A 22599-nucleotide genomic window follows, 5' to 3' on the forward strand; every position below is an offset into this window, starting at 1 on the left:
AGAGAGTCTCCTGTGTGTGCCCCTGTGTGAGTCCCCAGTGAGGGATCCATCTGAGGGAAGGGAGAGAGTCTCCTGTGTGTGTCCCTGTGTGAGTCCCCAGTGAGGGATCCATCTGAGGGAAGGTATAGAGTCTCCTGTGTGAGTCCCCAGAGAGGGATCCATCTGAGGGAAGGTATAGAGTCTCTTGTGTGTGTCCCTGTGTGAGTCCCCAGTGAGGGATCCATCTGAGGGAAGGTATAGAATCTCCTGTGTGTCCCTGTGTGAGTCCCCAGTGAGGGATCCATCTGAGGGAAGGTATAGAGTCTTCTGTGTGTGTCCCTGTGTGAGTCCCCAGTGAGGGATCCATCTAAGGGAAGGTATAGAGTCTCCTGTGTGTGCCCCAGTGTGAGTCCCCAGTGAGGGATCCATCTGAGGGAAGGTATAGAATCTCCTGTGTGTCCCTGTGTGTGACCCCAGTGAGGGATCCATCTGAGGGAAGGTATAGAGTCTCCTGTGTGTGTCCCTGTGTGAGTCCCCAGTGAGGGATCCATCTGAGGGAAGGTATAGAGTCTCCTGTGTGTCCCTGTGTGAGTCCCCAGTGAGGGATCCATCTGAGGGAAGGTATAGAGTCTTCTGTGTGAGTCCCCAGTGAGGGATCCATCTGAGGGAAGGTATAGAGTCTCCTGTGTGAGTCCCCAGTGAGGGATCCATCTGAGGGAAGGTATAGAGTCTCCTGTGTGAGTCCCCAGTGAGGGATCCATCTGAGGGAAGGTATAGAGTCTCCTGTGTGAGTCCCCAGTGAGGGATCCATCTGAGGGAAGGTATAGAATCTCCTGTGTGTCCCTGTGTGAGTCCCCAGTGAGGGATCCATCTGAGGGAAGGTATAGAGTCTTCTGTGTGTGTCCCTGTGTGAGTCCCCAGTGAGGGATCCATCTGAGGGAAGGTATAGAGTCCCCTGTGTGTGTCCATGTGTGAGTCCCCAGTGAGGGATCCATCTGAGGGAAGGTATAGAGTCTCCTGTGTGTGCCCCTGTGTGAGTCCCCAGTGAGGGATCCATCTGAGGGAAGGTATAGAGTCTCCTGTGTGTGTCCCCAGTGAGGGATCCATCTGAGGGAAGGTATAGAGTCTCCTGTGTGTGCCCCTGTGTGAGTCCCCAGTGAGGGATCCATCTGAGGGAAGGTATAGAGTCTCCTGTGTGTGTCCCTGTGTGAGTCCCTAGTGAGGGATCCATCTGAGGGAAGGTATAGAGTCTCCTGTGTGTGTTGTCCCTGAGTGAGTCCCCAGTGAGGGATCCATCTGAGGGAAGGTATAGAGTCTCCTGTGTGTGTCCCTGTGTGAGTCCCCAGTAAGGGATCCATCTGAGGGAAGGTATAGAGTCTCCTGTGTGTGTCCCTGAGTGAGTCCCCAGTGAGGGATCCATCTGAGGGAAGTTATAGAGTCTCCTGTGTGTGCCCCTGTGTGAGTCCCTAGTGAGGGATCCATCGGAGGGAAGGTATAGAGTCTCCTGTGTGTGTCCCTGTGTGAGTCATCAGTGAGGGATCCATCTGAGGGAAGGTATAGAGTCTCCTGTGTGTGTCCCTGTGTGAGTCCCCAGTGAGGGATCCATCTGAGGGAAGGTATAGAGTCTCCTGTGTGTGTCCCTGTGTGAGTCCCCAGTGAGGGATCCATCTGAGGGAAGGTATAGAATCTCCTGTGTGTCCCTGTGTGAGTCCCCAGTGAGGGATCCATCTGAGGGAAGGTATAGAATCTCCTGTGTGTCCCTGTGTGAGTCCCCAGTGAGGGATCCATCTGAGGGAAGGTATAGAGTCTTCTGTGTGTGCCCCTGTGTGAGTCCCCAGTGAGGGATCCATCTGAGGGAAGGTATAGAATCTCCTGTGTGTCCCTGTGTGAGTCCCCAGTGAGGGATCCATCTGAGGGAAGGTATAGAATCTCCTGTGTGTCCCTGTGTGAGTCCCCAGTGAGGGATCCATCTGAGGGAAGGTATAGAATCTCCTGTGTGTCCCTGTGTGAGTCCCCAGTGAGGGATCCATCTGAGGGAAGGTATAGAGTCTTTTGTGTGTGTCCCTGTGTGAGTCCCCAGTGAGGGATCCATCTGAGGGAAGGTATAGAGTCTCCTGTGTGAGTCCCCAGTGAGGGATCCATCTGAGGGAAGGTATAGAGTCTCCTGTGTGAGTCCCCAGTGAGGGATCCATCTGAGGGAAGGTATAGAGTCTTCTGTGTGTGCCCCTGTGTGAGTCCCCAGTGAGGGATCCATCTGAGGGAAGGTATAGAATCTCCTGTGTGTCCCTGTGTGAGTCCCCAGTAAGGGATCCATCTGAGGGAAGGTATAGAGTCTCCTGTGTGTGTCCCTGAGTGAGTCCCCAGTGAGGGATCCATCTGAGGGAAGTTATAGAGTCTCCTGTGTGTGCCCCTGTGTGAGTCCCTAGTGAGGGATCCATCGGAGGGAAGGTATAGAGTCTCCTGTGTGTGTCCCTGTGTGAGTCATCAGTGAGGGATCCATCTGAGGGAAGGTATAGAGTCTCCTGTGTGTGTCCCTGTGTGAGTCCCCAGTGAGGGATCCATCTGAGGGAAGGTATAGAGTCTCCTGTGTGTGTCCCTGTGTGAGTCCCCAGTGAGGGATCCATCTGAGGGAAGGTATAGAATCTCCTGTGTGTCCCTGTGTGAGTCCCCAGTGAGGGATCCATCTGAGGGAAGGTATAGAATCTCCTGTGTGTCCCTGTGTGAGTCCCCAGTGAGGGATCCATCTGAGGGAAGGTATAGAGTCTTCTGTGTGTGCCCCTGTGTGAGTCCCCAGTGAGGGATCCATCTGAGGGAAGGTATAGAATCTCCTGTGTGTCCCTGTGTGAGTCCCCAGTGAGGGATCCATCTGAGGGAAGGTATAGAATCTCCTGTGTGTCCCTGTGTGAGTCCCCAGTGAGGGATCCATCTGAGGGAAGGTATAGAATCTCCTGTGTGTCCCTGTGTGAGTCCCCAGTGAGGGATCCATCTGAGGGAAGGTATAGAGTCTTCTGTGTGTGTCCCTGTGTGAGTCCCCAGTGAGGGATCCATCTGAGGGAAGGTATAGAGTCTCCTGTGTGAGTCCCCAGTGAGGGATCCATCTGAGGGAAGGTATAGAGTCTCCTGTGTGAGTCCCCAGTGAGGGATCCATCTGAGGGAAGGTATAGAGTCTCCTGTGTGAGTCCCCAGTGAGGGATCCATCTGAGGGAAGGTATAGAGTCTCCTGTGTGAGTCCCCAGTGAGGGATCCATCTGAGGGAAGGTATAGAGTCTCCTGTGTGTCCCTGTGTGAGTCCCCAGTGAGGGATCCATCTGAGGGAAGGTATAGAGTCTCCTGTGTGTGTCCCTGTGTGAGTCCCCAGTGAGGGATCCATCTGAGGGAAGGTATAGAGTCTCCTGTGTGTGTCCCTGAGTGAGTCCCCAGTGAGGGATCCATCTGAGAGAAGGTATAGAGTCTCCTGTGTGTGCCCCTGTGTGAGTCCCTAGTGAGGGATCCATCTGAGGGAAGGTATAGAGCCTCCTGTGTGTGTCCCTGTGTGAGTCCCCAGTGAGGGATCCATCTGAGGGAAGGTATAGAGTCTCCTGTGTGTGTCCCTGTGTGAGTCCCCAGTGAGGGATCCATCTGAGGGAAGGTATAGAGTCTCCTGTGTGTGTCCCTGTGTGAGTCCCCAGTGAGGGATCCATCTGAGGGAAGGTATAGAGTCTCCCTGTGTGTGTCCCTGTGTGAGTCCCCAGTGAGGGATCCATCTGAGGGAAGGTATAGAGTCTCCTGTGTGTCCCCCTGTGTGAGTCCCCAGTGAGGGATCCATCTGAGGGAAGGTATAGAGTCTCCTGTGTGTCCCCCTGTGTGAGTCCCCAGTGAGGGATCCATCTGAGGGAAGGTATAGAGTCCCCTGTGTGTGTCCCTGTGTAAGTCCCCAGTGAGGGATCCATCTGAGGGAAGGTATAGAGTCTCCTGTGTGTGTCCCTGTGTGAGTCCCCAGTGAGGGATCCATCTGAGGGAAGGTATAGAGTCCCCTGTGTGTGTCCCTGTGTGAGTCCCCAGTGAGGGATCCATCTGAGGGAAGGTATAGAGTCTCCTGTGTGTGCCCCTGGGTGAGTCCCTAGTGAGGGATCCATCTGAGGGAAGGTATAGAGCCTCCTGTGTGTGTCCCTGTGTGAGTCCCCAGTGAGGGATCCATCTGAGGGAAGGTATAGAGTCTCCTGTGTGTGTCCCTGTGTAAGTCCCCAGTGAGGGATCCATCTGAGGGAAGGTATAGAATCTCCTGTGTGTCCCTGTGTGAGTCCCCAGTGAGGGATCCATCTGAGGGAAGGTATAGAGTCTTCTGTGTGTGTCCCTGTGTGAGTCCCCAGTGAGGGATCCATCTGAGGGAAGGTATAGAGTCTCCTGTGTGAGTCCCCAGTGAGGGATCCATCTGAGGGAAGGTATAGAGTCTCCTGTGTGAGTCCCCAGTGAGGGATCCATCTGAGGGAAGGTATAGAGTCTCCTGTGTGAGTCCCCAGTGAGGGATCCATCTGAGGGAAGGTATAGAGTCTCCTGTGTGAGTCCCCAGTGAGGGATCCATCTGAGGGAAGGTATAGAGTCTCCTGTGTGTCCCTGTGTGAGTCCCCAGTGAGGGATCCATCTGAGGGAAGGTATAGAGTCTCCTGTGTGTGTCCCTGTGTGAGTCCCCAGTGAGGGATCCATCTGAGGGAAGGTATAGAGTCTCCTGTGTGTGTCCCTGAGTGAGTCCCCAGTGAGGGATCCATCTGAGGGAAGGTATAGAGTCTCCTGTGTGTGCCCCTGTGTGAGTCCCTAGTGAGGGATCCATCTGAGTGAAGGTATAGAGCCTCCTGTGTGTGTCCCTGTGTGAGTCCCCAGTGAGGGATCCTGCTGAGGGAAGGTATACAGTCTCCTGTGTGTGTCCCTGTGTGAGTCCCCAGTGAGGGATCCATCTGAGGGAAGGTATAGAGTCTCCTGTGTGTGTCCCTGTGTGAGTCCCCAGTGAGGGATCCATCTGAGGGAAGGTATAGAGTCTCCCTGTGTGTGTCCCTGTGTGAGTCCCCAGTGAGGGATCCATCTGAGGGAAGGTATAGAGTCTCCTGTGTGTCCCCCTGTGTGAGTCCCCAGTGAGGGATCCATCTGAGGGAAGGTATAGAGTCTCCTGTGTGTCCCCCTGTGTGAGTCCCCAGTGAGGGATCCATCTGAGGGAAGGTATAGAGTCCCCTGTGTGTGTCCCTGTGTGAGTCCCCAGTGAGGGATCCATCTGAGGGAAGGTATAGAGTCTCCTGTGTGTGTCCCTGTGTGAGTCCCCAGTGAGGGATCCATCTGAGGGAAGGTATAGAGTCCCCTGTGTGTGTCCCTGTGTGAGTCCCCAGTGAGGGATCCATCTGAGGGAAGGTATAGAGTCTCCTGTGTGTGCCCCTGGGTGAGTCCCTAGTGAGGGATCCATCTGAGGGAAGGTATAGAGCCTCCTGTGTGTGTCCCTGTGTGAGTCCCCAGTGAGGGATCCATCTGAGGGAAGGTATAGAGTCTCCTGTGTGTGTCCCTGTGTGAGTCCCCAGTGAGGGATCCATCTGAGGGAAGGTATAGAGTCCCCTGTGTGTGTCCCTGTGTGAGTCCCCAGTGAGGGATCCATCTGAGGGAAGGTATAGAGTCTCCTGTGTGTGCCCCTGGGTGAGTCCCTAGTGAGGGATCCATCTGAGGGAAGGTATAGAGTCTTCTGTGTGTGTCCCTGTGTGAGTCCCCAGTGAGGGATCCATCTGAGGGAAGGTATAGAGTCCCCTGTGTGTGTCCATGTGTGAGTCCCCAGTGAGGGATCCATCTGAGGGAAGGTATAGAGTCTCCTGTGTGTGCCCCTGTGTGAGTCCCCAGTGAGGGATCCATCTGAGGGAAGGTATAGAGTCTCCTGTGTGTGCCCCTGTGTGAGTCCCCAGTGAGGGATCCATCTGAGGGAAGGTATAGAGTCTCCTGTGTGTGTCCCCAGTGAGGGATCCATCTGAGGGAAGGTATAGAGTCTCCTGTGTGTGCCCCTGTGTGAGTCCCCAGTGAGGGATCCATCTGAGGGAAGGTATAGAGTCTCCTGTGTGTGTCCCTGTGTGAGTCCCTAGTGAGGGATCCATCTGAGGGAAGGTATAGAGTCTCCTGTGTGTGTCCCTGAGTGAGTCTCCAGTGAGGGATCCATCTGAGGGAAGGTATAGAGTCTCCTGTGTGTTTCCCTGTGTGAGTCCCCAGTGAGGGATCCATCTGAGGGAAGGTATAGAGTCTCCTGTGTGTGTCCCTGAGTGAGTCCCCAGTGAGGGATCCATCTGAGGGAAGGTATAGAGTCTCCTGTGTGTGCCCCTGTGTGAGTCCCCAGTGAGGGATCCATCTGAGGGAAGGTATAGAGTCTCCTGTGTGTGTCCCCAGTGAGGGATCCATCTGAGGGAAGGTATAGAGTCTCCTGTGTGTGCCCCTGTGTGAGTCCCCAGTGAGGGATCCATCTGAGGGAAGGTATAGAGTCTCCTGTGTGTGTCTCTGTGTGAGTCCCTAGTGAGGGATCCATCTGAGGGAAGGTATAGAGTCTCCTGTGTGTGCCCCTGTGTGAGTCCCCAGTGAGGGATCCATCTGAGGGAAGGTATAGAGTCTCCTGTGTGTGTCCCTGAGTGAGTCTCCAGTGAGGGATCCATCTGAGGGAAGGTATAGAGTCTCCTGTGTGTTTCCCTGTGTGAGTCCCCAGTGAGGGATCCATCTGAGGGAAGGTATAGAGTCTCCTGTGTGTGTCCCTGAGTGAGTCCCCAGTGAGGGATCCATCTGAGGGAAGGTATAGAGTCTCCTGTGTGTGCCCCTGTGTGAGTCCCCAGTGAGGGATCCATCTGAGGGAAGGTATAGAGCCTCCTGTGTGTGTCCCTGTGTGAGTCCCCAGTGAGGGATCCATCTGAGGGAAGGTATAAAGTCTCCTGTGTGTGTCCCTGTGTGAGTCCCCAGTGAGGGATCCATCTGAGGGAAGGTATAGAGTCTCCTGTGTGTGTCCCCTGTGTGAGTCCCCAGTGAGGGATCCATCTGAGGGAAGGTATAGAGTCTCCCTGTGTGTGTCCCTGTGTGAGTCCCCAGTGAGGGATCCATCTGAGGGAAGGTATAGAGTCTCCTGTGTGTCCCCCTGTGTGAGTCCCCAGTGAGGGATCCATCTGAGGGAAGGTATAGAGTCTCCTGTGTGTCCCCCTGTGTGAGTCCCCAGTGAGGGATCCATCTGAGGGAAGGTATAGAGTCTCCTGTGTGTGTCCCTGTGTGAGTCCCCAGTGAGGGATCCATCTAAGGGAAGGTATAGAGTCCCCTGTGTGTGCCCCTGTGTGAGTCCCCAGTGAGGGATCCATCTGAGGGAAGGTATAGAGTCTCCTGTGTGTGTCCCTGTGTGAGTCCCCAGTGAGGGATCCATCTGAGGGAAGGTATAGAGTCTCCTGTGTGTGTCCCTGTGTGAGTCCCCAGTGAGGGATCCATCTGAGGGAAGGTATAGAGTCTCCTGTGTGTGTCCCTGTGTGAGTCCCCAGTGAGGGGTCCATCTGAGGGAAGGTATAGAGTCTCCTGTGTGTGCCCCTGTGTGAGTCCCCAGTGAGGGATCCATCTGAGGGAAGGTATAGAGTCTCCTGTGTGTGCCCCTGGGTGAGGGCAGGTGTTTCCCCTGCTACGTGGGAGCAACTGCCTATTCCAAAGGGAGAGGTACTTTGGGGCAGGTAGCGCTACCTGGGGAAAGAGCTCTGGGGAAGGGACTTTGCCAGGACTGAACTGGGAAGGGTATTTCCTCCAGGAGGGGAGTGTGGGACTGTGTCCCTAGAGAGACTGAGCCAGTAGCGGTTAAACCCCCACAGGTTTCCCAAAGCAGGGTTATTACTGTTTGCAGGTTATAATTATTTTATATTCACACCACTATATAAAGTTGATATTTGCTGCAAGCTGTGTGTGATTATTTCCTAGTGGAAATCCCCTGGAGGTGTGCTCCTCAGTGTCCACTAGGTGGAGGCACTGCGCTAAAATCCCAGTTCCCAGTACCTTTTACTTTTGCAAGTGGAACCAAATTTCCTGTTTAAATAAGTATACAGGCCAAAATAAGTGAGTGTGCCAAGAAAGGGTTACACATACCTACATGGATATAAAAGGGAACCATAGCAAGGAACCAGAACCTTAGCTGTCTGTTCAAATAGACAGTGGTAAAAGATACTGCACAGCAGCCTGCGGTCACTGGTTCAGTTTCAAGCAGGTTCCATTTCAGTAACAGAAAACCACAAGTCTCAAGTCTACAAGGAAATGGGGGTGGGGGAAGTTCTGCTTTGGTTTCCTTGACGTAAACAGTATTCGTACAAGTCTTCAACAGTCCGTAAGCTGAAGGCAACCTTTCCTTTCCAGCTTCTTTATTTTGAATGTTGTTGCCAAACATATTGTAACCCTTTCTTGGCACACTCACTTATTGCTTATGGGCTGTATATTTGCTTAAAACAGGAGATTTGGTTCTTTTTGCAGATAAAAGGTACTTGGAACTGGGATTTTAGTGCAGTGCCGCCACCTAGTGGACACTGAGGAACACACCTCAAGGGGATTTCCACTAGGAAATAATCACACACAGTTTGCAGCAAATATCAACTTTATATAACTGGGTGTAAAGGTAAAGTAATTATAACATGTAACAGTAATAACCCTGCTTTGGAAACCTGTGGGTTTAGCCACTACTGGCTCAGTCTCTCTGGGGACACAGTTCCTGTCACAAACGCCACCACAGACGTACGTGACCAGGCCGGCGGCTTTAAGAGTTAACACATCAACTACTCAGTTTCTCGCTAACTCATGCAATCAAACCCCAAACAGTCCCAACCCGTCTAAACTTAATAACTGCCACCACCACGTTTAAAAAGCTGCAAGTACCCAAGTCTAGATGTTCTATTGCACACTGACACTTTACAGAGGCAAATCACCCCAGGCTTTCTAGCTGTGCACTCTCACAGACACTGCAACAGACAATGCAAGTTAGTCTACAGACAACACACAACAAACAACACAGACAACTACAGACAACACACAACAAAATCCCGCAAGCAAACAAAGGGTTAAGCAGACACACTTTCCTTATAACTAGCAAGGGGTTAAAACACATTTACACACACACTCCTCTTAAGGCATAAAGGTTCATTTAGAGCACAAAGAAAAACTTCCAAAATCCAAAGTGGACAGTGCATTTATTATATAAAAACAGTTAAAGGAGAAGGAAAGGCTAATAAAGAGTTAATCCTAAGCTGCAGGCATACCTTCAGTTCTCTCAATAGTGCCCTTAAGTCTCCTCATATTTCTCCTGTTCAGATGATCAGAAGCCTCATAGGGGAAAAAAATGCTGAGCTGTGTAAAGAGGATTCCTATAATGCCTCACTCCTGCACCAAAAGCAAGACTGGTGAACATGCTCAGTTAGTAAGACTATGAGTCAGCTTCCTGCTGATTGGCTCAGATCCACATTCCTAAGGGGGGGAGTTCTTAGCATTCTCGAGGGAGGGGGGTGAAGGAGAGAGGAGAGAGCTGCATGTCTCTGGCACCGGAAAACAGACACAACTAATCTTTTGACAGGGAACCCAGTGCAGCGTTTCTGTGAGTGTTTATGGCTGTATTTACATATACCTTTCTGATAAAGCTTACTGAGTTTTTACCTTTCCTTCTCCTTTAAGGTTACAAAAATGACAAACAAGTTGCAAAACAGTTATAAAATAAAAAGGGATAAAAATGCAGAAACCTACATACATCACCAATAGAATGGTCCTATGAAATTCCTGTTCCGGGGGGGCGGAGAAATAGCGACATATCCCTCCCAAACAGCTCGGTCCCCAAAGGCATATATCTTCCCAGTTGTCTGGGCCATTGATATACAGGTTTCAAGGTAGGTCACACCCCCAGTTTACAAAGTTCACGCCCCCATCCAATGGGAAAGGTGAGGGCGGGTCACTATTTGGTAACTGGCTGTTCTGGTGACATTTTTGTTTTCCAGCTAGCCTCAAATACTTATGGGTATTCAATAGAATTATAGAACCATGTGCATTATGTGGGAAATGGAATTCTCTGTTCATAGACACCAAACACCCCAGGCCTAACCCATATTATTCTGGTTTTATCAGAATATTGGACAATCCCGAGATGGATCATAATAACACAGGAGTGTTTAGGCCTAAAGAAATATTAGCTGAGAATCTGCCCTGAGATGACCCCCCCCCCCCCCACTGTAGCACAGGTATGATAATTTATTTACCTTGTTGATTCATTTGGCCCTGTCTGGCTCTTCACACCTCACAGTCCCCTAACCAGACAGTCTGTCTTCAGTGTCATTAAGGGGGTATTTGTGAATTACCCCCTACTGTTGTTTCCCTCAAATGTAGTCCAACATGACAGTTCCACACTTCACACTGGAGGAAATACCCTTTCCCAGTTCAGTCCTGGCAAAGTCCCTTCCCCAGAGCTCTTTCAGTTTCCCCAGGTAGCGCTACCTGCCCCAAAGTACCACTCCCTTTGAAATAGGCAGTTGCTCCCATGTAGCAGGAGAAACACCTGCCCTCACCCAGGGACGCACACAGGGGACGCACACAGGAGGCTCTATACCTTCCCTCAAATGGATCCCTCACTGGGGACTCACACAGGGACACACACAGGAGACTCTATACCTTCCCTCAAATGGATCCCTCACTGGGGACTCACACAGGGACACACACAGGAGACTCTATACCTTCCCTCAGATGGAACCCTCACTGGGGACTCACACAGGGACACACACAGGAGACTCTATACCTTCCCTCAGATAGATCCCTCACTGGGGACTCACACAGGGGACACACACAGGAGACTCTATACCTTCCCTCAGATGGATCCCTCACTGGGGACTCACACAGGGACACACACAGGAGACTCTATACCTTCCCTCAGATGGATCCCTCACTGGGGACTCACACAGGGACACACACAGGAGACTCTATACCTTCCCTCAGATGGATCCCTCACTGGGGACTCACACAGGGACACACACAGGAGACTCTATACCTTCCCTCAGATGGATCCCTCACTGGGGACTCACACAGGGACACACACATGGACACACACAGGAGACTCTATACCTTCCCTCAGATGGATCCCTCACTGGGGACTCACACAGGGACACACACAGGAGACTCTATACCTTCCCTCAGATGGATCCCTCACTGGGGACTCACACAGGGACACACACAGGAGACTCTACACCTTCCCTCAGATGGATCCCTCACTGGGGACTCACACAGGGGGACACATAGAGGAGACTCTATACCTTCCCTCAGATGGATCCCTCACTGGGGACTCACACAGAGACACACACAGGAGACTCTATACCTTCCCTCAGATGGATCCCTCACTGGGGACTCACACAGGGGGACACATAGAGGAGACTCTATCCCTTCCCTCAGATGGATCCCTCACTGGGGACTCACACAGGGACACACACAGGAGACTCTATACCTTCCCTCAGATGGATCCCTCACTGGGGACTCACACAGGGACACACACAGGAGACTCTATACCTTCCCTCAGATGGATCCCTCACTGGGGACTCACACAGGAGGACACACACAGGAGACTCTATACCTTCCCTCAGATGGATCCCTCACTGGGGACTCACACAGGGACACACACAGGAGACTCTATACCTTCCCTCAGATGGATCCCTCACTGGGGACTCACACAGGGGGACACATACAGGAGACTCTATACCTTCCCTCAGATGGATCCCTCACTGGGGACTCACACAGGGACACACACAGGAGACTCTATACCTTCCCTCAGATGGATCCCTCACTGGAGACTCACACAGGGGCACACACAGGAGACTCTATACCTTCCCTCAGATGGATCCCTCACTGGGGACTCACACAGGGGACACACAGGAGACTCTATACCTTCCCTCAGATGGATCCCTCACTGGGGACTCACACAGGGGCACACACAGGAGACTCTATACCTTCCCTCAGATGGATCCCTCACTGGGGACTCACACAGGGGCACACACAGGAGACTCTATACCTTCCCTCAGATGGATTCCTCACTGGGGACTCACACAGGGACACACACAGGAGACTCTATACCTTCCCTCAGATGGATCACTCACTGGGATCCGCAGGGTTAAGGCCACAGTGTAGCAGATCTCTCTTTACAGCTGGCAGAGTCTTTCCAGTCACTGCTTACTGGTTGGTCTCTGTCACAACTCTGGCAAACCAACAGGGGCCCCTTTATAAGCTGCTGGGCCGCCCCTTGTAATCTGACCCCTGAGATAAACACAGAGAACATGAAAATTTATTGGTTTAAGCATACCTCCCAACATTTGAAAAATGAAAAGAGGGACAAAAAGATTTGGCGCGCGCAGTGCGGCAATTTTTTGACCATGCCCCAATTACCACACCCCATCCATTTTGTTTTAAAAAAATACTCCTTTTATATAGTTGAAATGGTGGGATCAGACACAAATTGTGCTATACCCTCATACTGTACTACCTAAGGAAAACAATATAGCAACTCCTACATATAAATACAAATATAGAGAGAAGGCAGTTATAAGTGAGTTATAACTATGTACCAGTTTAGGCCCCCCCATACACAGTGCCCCCAATTGCCCAATAGACAGTACCCCCCCATACACTGTGGCCCCATAGACAGTACCCCCCATAGAAAGTGCCCCAATTGCCCCAATAGAAAGTGCCCCCATAGACAGTACCCCACATAGAAAGTGCCCCCATTGACATTACTCCCCCATAGAAAGTGCTCCCATAGACAGTACCCCCCAATAGAAAGTGCCCCATAGACAGTACCCCCCCATAGAAAGTGCCCCATAGACAGTGCCCCCAATAGAAAGTGCCCCATAGACAGTACCTCCCCATAGAAAGTGCCCCCATATACAGTACCCCCCAAAGAAAGTGCCCCTATAGACAGTACCCCCACAGAAAGTGCCCCCATAGACAGTACCCCCCATAGAAAGTGCCCCCATACACAGTGCCCCTATAGAAAGTACCCCCATACACAATGCCCCCATAGTAAGTGCCCCCAATTGAGACAGTACCCCCCATACAAGCTCCTCCTCCTTCTTCTTTATCAGCAGCTCCTCTCCATATGTGGCTCCTTGAGCGGCGGCAACAGGCCCTTTTATAAAAGAAGAACCGCTGAAGAAGAAGGAGCGCCAAGCTCCAGCCAGTGCCTCCCGCTGTCCCGGATACTTCCATGAATGTCCCGGATTTCCGTAATTTATTACCTAAATGCGGGACATTCATGGAACTATCTGGGACAGTGGGATGGGCTATCAAAACCGGGACTGTCCCGCGGAAAGCTGGACAGTTGGGGGGTATGGTTTAAGTACAGAATTCAGCCATATATTTAACTGTATCATAATAAGAAAGACGATTACTCAATACAGATGCCACAGTTTGCTAACAGAACAGAACTGCTAAAAGAGAACATCACTAGAGGAGATTTCCCTTTGATGATCCACAGCTGAGGATTCTGGGGAATATTATTGGTCCAGTGAACATCATGACAAAGTGATAGTACAACGACTTGTTATTGGTAAGTTGTCAGGGCCTCAAGGCTCTCAGGATCAGGGAGTCAGAATCAGAATCGGGAAGGCACTGGGTGATAGCCTAGGAGGTACAGAAGGCAGCTTGGTACTGGGCCATAACTTATATATCAGACATGTTGGCAGTGACCAGAAATAGTCAAGAACATTCCAAGAGACAGGAATCAATATTTAGACAAAACTGAACACAAGTTAAGACCCATGATAGAACACTGAACCCTGGTCTTAGAAGTCCTCGTATTTTCAACTGAACTTCAAAGTAACTGCATTGTGATGTAGAGACACCATAATGTGGCATCACTGGGTCAGCACCACCTTATACAGATATGCAGTTTTATCTCAATTCTGTTTTTTTTTGTCTAAAATCATGTAAGCATTGCCAAAATGTGTTTCATATGCAGAGTATTATGTGCATCTATGTAACAGCAATGTCCAGCAGAGCAACCTTCACTAGAAGGTGAGGTTTTGGCAACCCCCAAAAAAGTGAGCTTATATTTTATAACATTTTGTCTTATATGTGATAATTTGTATTTATTGTGTGATGACACCAGAACCCTTCCATAGCAAAGCAGGTTGCATGAGTCAGTTCTGCAGAACAACTTGTAAATGCTAAATGCTCCTCAGTAATCCCCTCTTCTCTCTGTCGCTACCAGAAGCCTAACCTGCACCATGTAAGGGACTAGTTCTGCTGAAGGTAGGCGCCAGTATGTTACAGCTAATTCCGTAGTAGTCTCAGTGTCGGACTGGCCAATCAGGATACCAGGAAACCCAGGTGTCAGTGGGCCCTCCTGCTCACCCAACCATTTGCCTTGTATGCCTATACCATCGCCATTACTTTATTCTATATGAGAAGAAACAGAGGAATGGATAGATAATAGCATGTAAAAAGAAGTAATAAACAGACTAAAGTAAGTGAGTGAACAGAGAAGGGGAGAGTGGGCCTAAGGCCTAAGGTTTTCTGTTGGGCCCTCGGCACCCCAGTCCGACACTGAGTAGTTTCATGGCTTTGCCATGTTTAGGTGTCTCTACACCCTGGATCACCAACCTTTTTTTGGAGTTGGAGAGCAACATAAGCATGAAAAATGTTCCTGGGGGTGCCAAATAAGGGCTGTGATTGGCTCTTTGGTAGCTCCTATGTGGACTGGCAGCCTACAGGAGACTCTGTTGGGCAGTGCAACTGGTTTTTATACAACCAAAACTTGGCCTGTACAGTGTTATTGCTGGGAGTTATGGGTAACAGGCAGGGACAGAACTAGGGGTAGGCAGAAGAGGCAGCTGCCTAGGGTGCTGCAATTGGGGGGCACCAGGCAGCCTCTCCTGCCTACCCCTAGTCCACGCTCTTTAGTAATTGCCCCCACCGCTTGTCATTAAGCGGTGAGGGAAATGATCTATCGCATCGCGACCCCCCCCCCCCGTGATTTCACATGCGCGCTAAAGCAAACGTGGGGGGGAAGGTGCAGGGCTGAGGTGGCCGACTGGGTTGCCTAGGGTGCTTGGTCGGCTTGGCCTGCCCCTGGTAACAGGCAGTACAACTGCATCTCTAATTATATCTCTCTGTGTTTCAGCTGTTGGATGTCTCCCTAATATTTCCTCAATAATCACACGTATTGTGAGTCCCATGGCTGGCACCCTAAGCCCTACCTGCTATGGACAGATATTGAGGGAAACAAAATAATCCCATCAATGGAAAAAAATGTGTATCACATTATTAGTTCTGTTAATCAGCTGAATACTTCATACATCACATGCACTGTGTCCAGTTCCCTAAATCACAGCAAAGAGAACTCCAGGCAGCTTGTTGGTAAAACCTCATTTCTGGCCATAGAAACAAAACGTTGACAAACAAGTTACAATGCTTAATACATTAGGATCAGGCCAATACAGAATTAGAAGCTTAGAAGTACGTCAGGTCTTGGGCCCATCTATTCCCCTAATTGAAGGTAATAATAAAAATTAAGAATGTACCAGTGAATTATACTCTTCTAAATATAGGATTGTGCTTAAAAAAGGTGTGTTTCCTGCTGATTTATTGAGAAATTCCACCAAAACCCCACTAGCCCCGCCCATCTGTTCCACTTCCTGCTGGCTGAATTCTCTGGATGAGCTGGGGAGCCGGCGGCACTCAGTACACAGCACTGTAGGAACCAATCAGCAGCTAGGCTGACCTGATAGGGAACTGAAGCCTGTCTGTGCTTGTGTGACTGCAGGGCTGTGATTGGCTCTCCCCCTCCTACTGTGCTTCTGGCAGGGACCGTTAGGACACGCCCACTCTCCATTTCAAACATGGTAAGAGATGTGATAGGATCTATAGGGAGCTCCAATAAAGGGGCCATTGTTACAGAGAGGATTAATGTTTAGCACAAAGTGAAACCAGCACCGTATATTATTCATAATTGCCAACAGGATTAGGGTTTTTCCCATTTATCCAATATGTCTCCTTTAAACATTTTTAGGCTAGTTTGTTTTTTTTTTAATGAGAGGCTTCCTTAATTGTGCCAGTGTTTCAAGAACTGAATTTCAACTTGTTTCCATTTGAGGCTTGTATATATTCTTGTATATATTCTTAGATATTAATTGCCTGTTCAGTAACCCTTAAGGCAGTGATCCCCAACCAGTGGTTCGGTAGCAACCCCTTGGTTGTTGCTCCCAGTGGCCTCAAAGTAACTACTTATTTTTGAATTTCTGGTTAGGAGACAAGTTTTAGTTGCATAAAAACCCAGCATAATTCCCAAACAGAGCCTTCTGTAGGCTTCCTATCAACATGGGGACTATCGAATAGCCAACTTTTTTTCCGCTGCGTATTTTCTAATTCTCTCAGCGGCTGAAAAACGCCTGATATCATCATCCATAGAAATAACTTGAAAAGACTCGAAGCAAACCACACAATGCGTAAATACGCTAGAAAACGCCTTAGCACGGATTTTTCAAGCGTTGGCCGAAATACGGCATTATTTGCACAGCAAGCTATTCCTATGTATACACAAAGGCAGCTGCCAGACCTAGCGGAAATATGCAGCGTTTTTTACTATTTCGCACTATTAGCACCATGGCAATGGGATTTGCTATGTCACCAGTACTAGGCTGAAAAACGCCATAGTCAGGGGCTGTGTGGCTTGTGCTGCGTTTTTAGGCTGAGAAAATACGCAACGTAAAAACACCACGTGTGGCATCAGCCTATAGCTCTTATTGGCACCTCCAGGAACTTTTTTCATGCTTGTGTTCAGGGCCAGAACTAGGGGTAGGCAGAAGAGGCAGCTGCCTAGGGCGCAACAATTGAGGGGCACCAGGCAGGAGCCTCTCCTGCCTACCCCTAGTGCTACTTTGTCATTGCCTCCGCTGCTTGTCATTAGCAGCGGAGGCAATGAGCGATCTAATCGCCCCGCCCCCCCTGTACCTCCTCCTGTGCTTTGGCGCACATGCGCCGTTTGGAGGGGCGGGGAGGTGGGCGGAGTTGGACGACTGGGTTGCCTAGGGTGCCCGGTCGGCTTGGCCCGCCCCTGCTTGTGTTGCTCCCCAACACTTTTTTCCATTTGAACCTGGCTCCCAAGTATAAAAGGTTGGGGATCGGTGCCTCAAGGGATGAAGAGATGATGCTTTCCTGTAAGAATCTGGGACTGTGGGCTGAGCTGTCAAAAGAGGGACTGTCCGCAAAAATTGGGAGAGTTGGTAGGTATGTATTTACCTACATGTACTGGGCACAGAGGGCAGGGGAGTTACCAGCCATCCCAGTAACTGGAGAGGGGGCACAGGGCTTGGGTAGTGATTATACACTTTAAAAAGGTCGGTTTTCCCATATATACTTTTATTTCTCCCTGCATTTATAAGAAACTGAGCAGCAAAACTGTGTTGATATATGCACATAACTTTCTTATGAACCAAAGGGGCCCAAACAAATGTATAAAAATGGAGGGGCTCAACCTCAAATAAAGCCTAAAGATCTCCTGTCTAGCGTCTCTCTCTTCCCAGTGAGTTGTTGTGCCAGTAACACGTATGCCCGTAACGCCTTCTAACTGTAGCCTATCAGCAGCCTCCTCCTCAGCTCACTGGGCCTGACCAACTGCACCTGTGAGCGGGGGGAGTACTAACCCCTAACCGCTGAAACTCTCTGCTACACGGTCTACAGAATTATGATAAACGTTCATTAGTTTCGTTCTCTGGTCTTATTAATAAGGAAAAACACAGCAGCGCAAACCCAATCATGTCTTTAAGTATGACAGCAAGCCCCGCCTTCAGTGGGAAGAGAAGCTTCATTACAGTACTGAGTGTGGGTCGTCAGGAGACGCTAGTAAGCTCGCTGGTAGAGAGCGGCACTGTGAGAGCTGACAGAAAGCTGAGGAAGGGAAACAAAGTCCCGTTCGGGTTGCGGTTGGGCATAGCTGGCGCGTTGGAAACAGAATTAGCCAGGTATGAGTAAGCAGTGGGCGGCGCAGGATTTTTTTGACCGTCCGCCCCCTCATTCGCCCCTCCCCCCGGGGGGTCCAGTTGCAGTGAGTGTGACTGAGTTATTCCTGGTTAGGGGCAATAAATGACTGCAGGGGGGTAAATGAACGGCAGGGGGTTAATAACAGAGTTGCTGCTCACTTAATAACTCAGATATTACTCAGCCTGTATAAGGAATATCCCAGCCCTGTATTATGCACGGGGTACAGCATATGAACTCATGGTCTCTATTTTGTCAGTAAATGTTCCTTTTACAACCCAGATTCCTTCATATACAGATTAGCTACAAGCAGTGCTGTAACTCTGTTAATTTATATATTTCCCAATTGCAGATTAGTCTGTTTGTTGGTGATTATGGGACCTGCTATACCCAAGATTGTGCGTTTCTTTGGGCTCTTCATTCTCTGTTCCATGTTAGAAGGATCCCTTTCAGGTAAGTGTTTATTTTATATACACAGAATGTCTTTATGCCAGTAGTGGGTGCTGAGGTTTCAAATCTGAAGGATAGTAATGGCAACCCATTAGGGCTCTGGCACATGGGGAGATTAGTCTCCCGCAACAAATCTCCCTGTTCGCGGGCGACTAATCTCCCCGAGTTGCCATCAGTTGCCATCCCACCGGCGACAATGTAAGTCGCCAGTGGGATGGCACATGTGGCGGCGCGATTTCGGCAGATCGCCGAAAATGCCTTGCAAGGCAACTTCAGCGATTTGCCGAAATCACCTGCACAGTGTGTGCCATGGTAATTCGGGGCAGGGCCGTAACTAGGGGTAGGCAGAAGAGGCAGCTGCCTAGGGTGCAACGATTGAGGGGCGCCAGGCAAGTACCTCTCCTGCCTACCCCTGGTGCTACTTTGTCATTGCCTCCGCCGCTTGTCATTAGCGGCGGAGGCAATGACCAATCTAATCGCCCCGCCCCCCCTGCACCGCCTCCCCTGCACCGCCTCCTGTGCTCTGGAGCGCATGCGCCGTTTGGGGGGGCAGGGAGGTGGGCGGAGTTAGCCGACCGGGTTGCCTAGGGCGCCCGGTCGGCTTGGCCCGCCCCTGATTCGGGGAGATTAGTTGCCCGCGAACAGGGAGATTTGTCTAATCTCCCCGTGTGCCAGAGCCCTTACTCTTGCACCTTCCCATTTCTATTGCTAGAATGCCATGACTAAAGCTCGTGTATGAAATGTATAAATAAAAGACGGAAGAGGAAACACCACACAGGTGGTCCTGATCAAGACTTCAAATTACTGCACCATTAACCCAATTATTATCAGGTAGATCAAGTAGTACATTAAACTGAAATGATAAAACTTAACCTTTATTGCTAATCATTAAAAAAGGAAAAAAAAAAAAAAACAAAATAGAAAGATGTGTGTCATTACTCAAATCCCCATTAAAATTCGCAAAGGTGATTATCAGATATAAAATCTGCTATGAGATATGGTAGGGCCGCTGTTATCTAGCCTTTAAAAGGTGATACAATGAATATCAAGGCTCTCAGCACTTAAGTGTTCCTGTGGAGACAGCCAGAGAAAAAAGCCCCTTTGAGTCTGCAACATATGTTGCCAGTTCAAGCTCGTAGAAAGAAAGGTATAGCGTTTCTGCCCCTTATCTCATTTCAACACAGAGAAAAACGGAGCCTGTTAGCACATGTATTTGGAGGTGCACAAATGCTCAAATTTTAAGCTATAAATTAGCAAATTCATCAGCCCACCACCTCCCCAACATCAATAGCCACCCGGCCTCTTGTTAGTCTAAATAACACCTCTGCAGTTAAAATCGCACATCAATCGTGCGCCCTCACCCTCCCTCCCTCTCAGAAAAACTGGTTTTTCTGTGTGGTGTTTCCTCTTCCGTCTTTTATTTATATTTGTCTATACTTCATTTGCACATTTTCCCTTCGTCCTAACTCTAATTAATCTACATTAGGAGGCAAACATTGATGACTCCTACCTGATTTGTATAACTGGTGTGGAAGGTGCAAGCTTTCCTTTTCTTTCTATTTTGTCATGTATGAAATGTAACCTTTAATTGAATGAGTTAAAAACTTGTCAACTGAATGTAAGAATTAGGAATATAGTGCCGGTTCTGCTAATATCACTCAAGGATCCAGAGATCAGTTATTGAAAATAATCTTTTACTTGAATCCAAACACTCACTCATTCTGAGGCAATGGTAGCAATTATATACTGTTACATGTTACATGTTACATACAGTATGGCACTGGGCGCGTGTGTGTTTAGGAGCCAGGCAGATGTTCAGTGGAAATACACAAAGTATTTGCAAAGGTGCAGGACACCAGCAGGGGGCAACAGTAACCCTGAAAGCACAACCTTCTAGAACTGCCTCTTAAAAAGGCTTAAAAGAAAAGTAACACTAAAATTTTTTAAAGTGATACTGACACTAAAAAACGACTCCTCAAATGAATGTACATAAAAAGTTGCCTATAGGTCATGTTGATTGATTTTCGCTGAGAGATTTGCTTTTGTAAATAATTGTTACTTGAAGTCCCTAAACCTGACTGTTTGGCCAACCTGCCTGTCCCTTCTCAGCCTGTCAGTTATAGCTTCTAATGCTAACGGCCTCCTGCTGAACAAATATGGCCGCCCCCTCATAGAGGAACATGGGGGATCAGACAAGTAATATAAAAGCACTGGGCAAATACTTTTATGGCAAAAATGAAGATCATGCAAAGACAGTGTTATGATAGATGTAAAAAAAGGTTTAATTTCTGGTGTCAGTATCTCTTTAAGTAAAAAATCTATTCTACCCTGCTCCAATAACTGCCCTATCCTTCCCAGCGTTTATTATTCTGAATGCTTTATTAGAAAATGCCTAGTAAAAATGTTGCATCCGGTCATTTCAAATACGGCAATCCAGAAGATGCCGAATCCACTATGCGACGATTGACATCTCCTCCTAGCCCGACTCCTTCCTATACAGAAGGAAGGCTAGAATCGATCAATCGATCGTCGCATAGTGGATTCTGTATCTTCTGGATCGCCGTATTTGAAATGACTGGATGCAACGTTTTTACTAGGCATTTTCTAATAAAGCATTCAGAATAATAAACGCTGGGAAGGATAGGGCAGTTATTGGAGCAGGGTAGAATAGATTTTTTACTTAAAAAATGTTAGTGTTACTTTTCCTTTAACACAGACTCCCAATAGAAACTACTCTGCAGTCTGCTCTATGCTGCCACCAGGTGGTCAACATCTACACTGTAAATATTCCTTTTGAGAGGCTGCCTACCCCTTAAGCAAGTGGCTTCTCTGAGAGCTCCAGGTAAGTGCTTCAAGAAACTTTACTTTGTACTAGCAGTTGCAATATTCTATATAACAACAAAGTAGTTTTATGCACACACTTATGTATACACTTGTGGCAAACATAGCTTTCATTAAGCAGTTGTTTCAGCACCATTTAAAACATACATTCAGCACAGCTTCAAACAAAGTAGGCATCCATTTGTTAACCAAAGCTAATACTGTTGCAGTTTCCACTTTTAACACACACACACACATAACTATTTACACAAATTACTAAATTACTGGCCAGTAAAATTAACATTTAAAGATTAATAAACAAAGATTTTTAGCTAAATTCACTCCATAACAGTAACATATGTCACATATTCCCTGTTCAGGCCATTTGTTACTATCAGTCTCCCTTGCATGGCAACAATTGTACCCAGTGCAGCAGTGTTAGTTCCAGGCACACAAACAGCTATAAAGCCCCAGTTCTATTGGCTACTCCTGTGTGTCAGCTGCTAATTTTAGTCTGGAGAGAACCCCTCTTGCCACCATTTAATCCCTTCATTGATTTGGGGGGTGCTTTTGTTTATTTTGCCACTGTAATTGGGTGCTGGAGTTTCATGAAGAATCTGTACCTGTAAATTAACTATTAGGCTGCTGGCAGCACAGGTGGGCTCTCTCTGAGTTGTGGCGCTGCCAGTGTTGCCTGGTGGGTATCACTTGGGGCAGTCACTTGGCAGCAGCATTGTCTGTCATAGGCACTGGCTTTATTACCCATAAGCACAGGGAGCAGCTGGTGTTGCCTACTGGCCCCTTTGGTACTTTCTCTGTAACCCCCCCAATGGTACCAGCGCTGCTTCATTTGTGCCTCTGAGCAGAAAGGAAGATGAAGTTTAATTTTTAATTCTCCATGTCTGTTTTTTTGGGGTAATGGTATATAAAAATGCAGCCCATTGTGAGATATGGGGGCACGTGTTTATTACATTGTTGCCCTGAAGAGAGAGAGGATACATTGGGTGCAGTGGGGGGTTAGTAAGAAGGGGAGGGACATAGGAAGGAGTCCTTATCCCACTGAGTACAGAATGTGGATCTTTCTAGTCTTGTATGTATATTTTTATTTATATATCGCTACTTATGTACTCAGCACTGTACGGCAGAACAATACATTAATGGAACAAACAGGGTCATTACTATAAAAAATACAAATAAATATCAAATACAGTTACAGTTTTACAGTTAAAATAAAAATAAATTCAAGTTAGTGTCAAAGAGATAAGGAATATGTGATCCCTGTCCTGTAGAGCTTACAATCTAAGTGGGAAAGTAACTTATAGACACAAATAGGAGGGTGTGAGTTTAGTGCTGAAGAGACTGAGG

General features: G+C 48.8%; 1 protein-coding gene across 2 annotated transcripts in view; it reads left to right on the plus strand.

Annotated features, from left to right (window-relative positions):
• The first annotated feature begins 17594 nt into the window (after window positions 1-17594).
• The window catches only part of LOC101731445 (butyrophilin-like protein 10), a 28591-nt gene continuing 23586 nt past the window's right edge, over window positions 17595-22599 (plus strand). For both annotated transcript variants that reach the window (XM_004919716.4, XM_031891206.1), the window contains exons 1-2: window positions 17595-17948; window positions 18317-18417. In XM_004919716.4, the coding sequence (XP_004919773.1) occupies window positions 17743-17948; window positions 18317-18417 (307 nt within the window). In that variant the 5' untranslated portion in view covers window positions 17595-17742. The remainder of the gene's footprint in view (window positions 17949-18316; window positions 18418-22599) is intronic.

This window comes from Xenopus tropicalis, chromosome 8 (genome assembly GCF_000004195.4).
Source record: "Xenopus tropicalis strain Nigerian chromosome 8, UCB_Xtro_10.0, whole genome shotgun sequence".
Lineage (NCBI taxonomy): Eukaryota > Metazoa > Chordata > Amphibia > Anura > Pipidae > Xenopus > Xenopus tropicalis.